The following is a 4,750-nucleotide window of genomic DNA, read 5'->3' on the forward strand; positions in this document are numbered from 1 at the left end:
ATGGGGGCAGTGGTGAACCGGGCCTTGAGGGTATGAAAGGCGGTGTTGGCCTCTGGGGTCCAGAAAAAAGGGTGTTTAGTGCTGGTCAGAGCTGTGAGGGGAGCGGCGACGGAGCTGTAGCTCCGGATGAATTTCCAGTAGAAATTGGCAAAACCGAGGAATTGCTGCAACATCTTTCTATTCCTCGGAACTGGCCAGAAGGTGACTGCCGAGACCTTTGCGGGGTCCATCTGGATATTGCCTTCAGTGACGAAGTATCCCAGGAATGACACAGTCTTAGCATGGAACTCACATTTCTCTGCTTTGACATAGAGAGAGTTCTCCAGGAGTCGACGAAGAACCAGCTGGACATGACGGATGTGTTCAGACAGAGTTGTGGAGAATATTAAGATGTCGTCCAGGTACACGAAGACGAACTTATTCAGCATGTCCCGCAGCACATCATTTACCAGCGCCTGGAATACCGCTGGGGCGTTGGTGAGGCCAAATGGCATTACCAGGTACTCGTAATGGCCGGTGTGGGTGTTGAATGCAGTCTTCCACTCGTCACCCTCCCTTACTCGCACTAGGTGGTAAGCATTCCTAAGGTCCAGTTTTCTGAAGATAGTGGATCCCTGGAGCAGCTCAAAAGCAGAGGTGAGTAAAGGCAGAGGGTACCGGTTCTTCACTGTAACTTCATTGAGACCTCGATAATCAATGCAGGGGCGAAGAGAACCATCTTTCTTTCCCACAAAGAAGAACCCGGCACCAGCAGGAGAGGAAGACGGGCGGATAAGTCCAGCTGCCAGGGAGTTCCTGACGTATTCCTCCATAGTTTTTCTCTCCGGAGGTGATAGTGAGTAGAGGTGACCTTTGGGTGGAGCAGTACCAGGGAGAAGATCAATGGCACAGTCGTACGGACGGTGTGGGGGTAGTGACATGGCTTTGGTCTTGTTGAACACCTCTCGGAGACCATGGTAACAGTCAGGAACATTAGAAATGTCGGGGGCAATGCCGGGGGATACTGAGCCGGGGTGCAGCGAGACAGCACGCAAACAGGTCAGGTGGCAGGCGACCCCCCACTCTTTCACAGTTCCGGAGGCCCAATCGAAGTGAGGATTGTGGAGACGGAGCCAAGGGTAGCCCAGGATTAGGGGTTGGCCTGGAGAGCTGAGCAGATGGAAGCGGATGGTCTCACGGTGGTTTCCTGACACCATCATAGATACGGGAGCTGTGATGCTGGTAACTGTGCCAAGTAAGTGACCATCCAGGGCCCGGGCTGGAACAGGGGTGGACAAGCGATGGTTTTCCAAGCCCAGCTGACGAGCAAGTCCCGTGTCAATAATGTTTGCTTCTGCGCCAGAGTCCACCAGAGCTGCCAGAGTGTGGGTAGAATCAGACAGGTGAAGACAGACTTGGATGAGGGATTTACGACTGATGGAGGGCGGAATGTTCATTGAGCTCATCCGGATTCCTCCTACATCCGGTGAGCTCCGGCTTTTGCTGGACAGGTGGCGACTCAATGACCATCCCCACCACAGTACAGTTGCAGGGTAAACTGGACACGACAGCTCGTCAGGAACGCCCGTACCTGGGTTGGGTCGCCGTTGAACCGTTCTGGATTGCCGATCCTGGGTTCTAGGACACCGACAGCCGCGGCAGTAGGGGACTGGGCAGGAGACTCGGGTGCTGGGCCGGTGAGCAGGCTGACTGGAGCTGGGCCGGTGGAGGCAGGCAGAGGAGAAAGGTTGGTGAGAAGTTGGATAATCATTGCAAGTTGTTGTTGCTGTTGCAGTTGCTGTTGCTGTTGCTGTTGCTGTTGCTGCTGGAACTGCTGACGCTGTTGGAAGCCGGCTTGGAGTAGAGAGGCAATGTCAGCCTTGTTGCGATCCACCTCTCTCTCTGTCTCTGCCAGGCGTTGCATGGCGGTGGGTGGTTCTGAGCCGTCGGTTTCCATGCTGTTATGACCGTGCGCTGGGTCCATGTTTGGTCAGATCGTACTGTCAGACACCAAACACGACGAGGACCACAAAAGCGTCACGTTCAATAGTTTATTAAAGGGTTGGGGGTATGGGAGTTTCAGAGGTACCGGGAAATCCAAAAATCAGCACATGTGTAGATCCCCAGTAGAGAGCAGGAGCTGGATGATCCGAGAGGTCCGGAGCAGGAGAACACGGACGCAATTGAGTCAAAAGGCTTTTCCAAAAACTGGCAGGTAACCGGTACTGGTAGCAGACGATCTGACAAGGGAGGACTGAAAAACAAGGCATTATATACAGGACATGATGAGTGGTGAATGCAGTGCAGCTGGTAGGTAACGAGGGTGAGGCAGAGCAGAGCAGAAACAGGCGGAAGTCATCAAACTCCAATCAGCGTGTTACCAGGCAGAGAGAGGGCTCATGACATACTGTCTTTCTTTAATGTAGGTAGATATTTTTGAGTCAATCTTAAAAGTGTCATTACTAAAAGAAATAGTGAGAAAGATAATGTTTGAAATGTTTTCTTTATACTTTTATATTTAAACTTTTTTTAATAATTATTAATCTACAGGGGGGTCGGTAGAGACCTAGGGAAAAGACTTCGGGTTAGAATGACAGTGGATTAAGTCCCAGAACTGGTTTTATGATTTGGTGGAATGCAACTGGTTTATTGGTCCATGCATTGCAACAAAATAATTCGTTTATGACAATAACAGCAGTACCCTAACAATGTCTTCACTGCTCTCCTCTCTGTGGTTCTGCCTAGGTGATCCACTGGAATTCTCCCAAAAAGCTGCGAGTTAAGAACAAGCATGTGGAGTTTTTTCGGAATCTCTATCTTACCTTTCTGGAGTACGATGGCAACCTGCTGCGACGAGAGCTGTTTGGATGTCCCAGCGAGGCTGACCACAACAGTGAGAACGTAGGTGGAATTGCTTCTGTATTTCTGGTTGTGGTGTGAATTAAATGCTGACTAAACTAGTGTTCAGTCAACTGTAGCTGTAACGGTTTGTGTATTCGTGCAGAACGAAGGTCATCATACACGTCTTTCTATAGGACAAAGACACTGCAGAAAGCTCAAGTACCTTCCCCATTTCCTAGAGTAGACATCCAATCTGGCAAAACGTTTATATGACATCTTTTCATATGCCGCACCCTAGCCATTTTACAAGCCCACTCTTGAATTGGCACCCCTTCAATCCGTCTGGCTATCATTAAACCAGTTTGGATCCAACGTCTATCTATTCTGCTTAGGATTGGTCCATCTCCTAGAACAATCTTGGGCTGAATGGTACTTGGGTCCCTGCTATGAGACATAGCTATCGTGTATCTCGGTTCAAAATTTCTGGACTTTATCACATGACCATAGGACATGAAGTAACTGTCCGTCCTCTGTCTTACATTTCCAACAATTTGGTCAAACAAAACAGCATCTATTCATCTTGCTGCACCAACCATGCACAGGACACAGGAGGACAAGGATGTAAGATGGATAGGATGGGGGGGTTGGGAGTTGTGTTGTAGGATTGACAGGATTGATTTTGTGTGTGTGTGTGTGTGTGTGTGTGTGTGTGTGTGTGTGTGTGTGTGTGTGTGTGTGTGTGTGTGTGTGTGCGCGTGCGTGCGTGTGTTAGGGTTAAAAAAGAAAATTATTTTAAAAAATAATAATAGCACTACAACGCCAAGAGAAATATTTTAAAATTATATTAACAATTATAGTAATATGAAGACAGGATAACAGGGCTCATGAAGTGGCGAGAGGGAGAAAAAAGGGAAAAAAAGGGAGAGAGGAGCAAACCAGAGCCGCGAGGGAAGAACAACAACACGATTGCACCGGCCAGTTTCAGGGGCCAACCAATACATCCAATTTTGAGAGTTCAAAAAGACATCGGAAAATATACAGAAATTTGGGCAAGATGTTCATTGAACTTTTCCTAAGGGTCAAAGGGGCAGACTGCTCCACCTCTGAAAGTGGGCTTTCATGTTAGTGATAAATTAACTTCAAAAAGAGAAGTCAGGGTACTGGTAATCTTTAAACCTAGATATTTAAAACCAGATTGTGCCAAACAAAAGGTAATTGAAGGCTGTTTAACTTGTAAGGCTGGGCTGTTTACCAGGAAACACAATGTTTTAGAAAATTCAGCTTATAGCCTGAGAAAGAGCCAAAGTCTCTTACAATAGACTCAGCATAAGGGATGGAGGCTATAGGTTCCGTCAAAAAAAGCAAAAGATTGTCAAGGTCAAGGGATACCCTGTGCTCCACTCCATAGCTGGTGATACCGTGGAAATGAATTGAGGACTTGTAAAGTGCAATTGAGAGGTTCAACCGGCAAACAGCAGCGGGGTCAGGGACAACCCTGGCATGTCCCTCTAGTTGAAGTGGAAAGAAAGGCGAATGCATATAGTTGGCAGTAACACAAGCAACGGGGGCGGAGTAGAGGAGTCTGACCCATGAGATAAATTACCAAACCCAAATCTTTGCAGAGCAAAGCATCCCAAAAAATGTCTCTCTGCAAGAGGTAAATAGGGTTTAAGGCTGAATCCCATTTCCCCGTCTTACCCCTACCCCTTGGCCCTTGAAACCAAGGGGTAGGGGTAAGGGGTGAAAACATACCCCTATGAAATGGGACACCACTTGGTGACATCACCATACAGTATTGATCACAAACTTCCTCTGTCTGTTGATTGTGTGGGTTTGGACAACAGTGTGTGTCATATATTTTATAGTTATTTTAGGTTCACTTTGGTAGTGCAGAGGCAGATGTTCTTATCTGTGTAGTACTTAGGTCTGT

The 4,750-nt window shown here is 47.9% G+C and overlaps 1 protein-coding gene across 2 annotated transcripts in view; it reads left to right on the forward strand.

Annotated features, from left to right (window-relative positions):
* large1 (LARGE xylosyl- and glucuronyltransferase 1) overlaps window positions 1–4,750 on the forward strand; it is a 174,541-nt gene that overhangs the window by 143,137 nt on the left and 26,654 nt on the right. For both annotated transcript variants that reach the window (XR_004655415.1, XM_034863182.1), the window contains exon 10: window positions 2,725–2,880. Coding sequence is in view for 1 of the 2 variants with exons in the window: in XM_034863182.1 (XP_034719073.1) it covers window positions 2,725–2,880 (156 nt within the window). In the remaining variant the exon portion in view is untranslated. The remainder of the gene's footprint in view (window positions 1–2,724; window positions 2,881–4,750) is intronic.

The sequence above is a fragment of the Etheostoma cragini genome, chromosome 23 (genome assembly GCF_013103735.1).
Source record: "Etheostoma cragini isolate CJK2018 chromosome 23, CSU_Ecrag_1.0, whole genome shotgun sequence".
Taxonomy (NCBI): Eukaryota; Metazoa; Chordata; class Actinopteri; order Perciformes; family Percidae; genus Etheostoma; species Etheostoma cragini.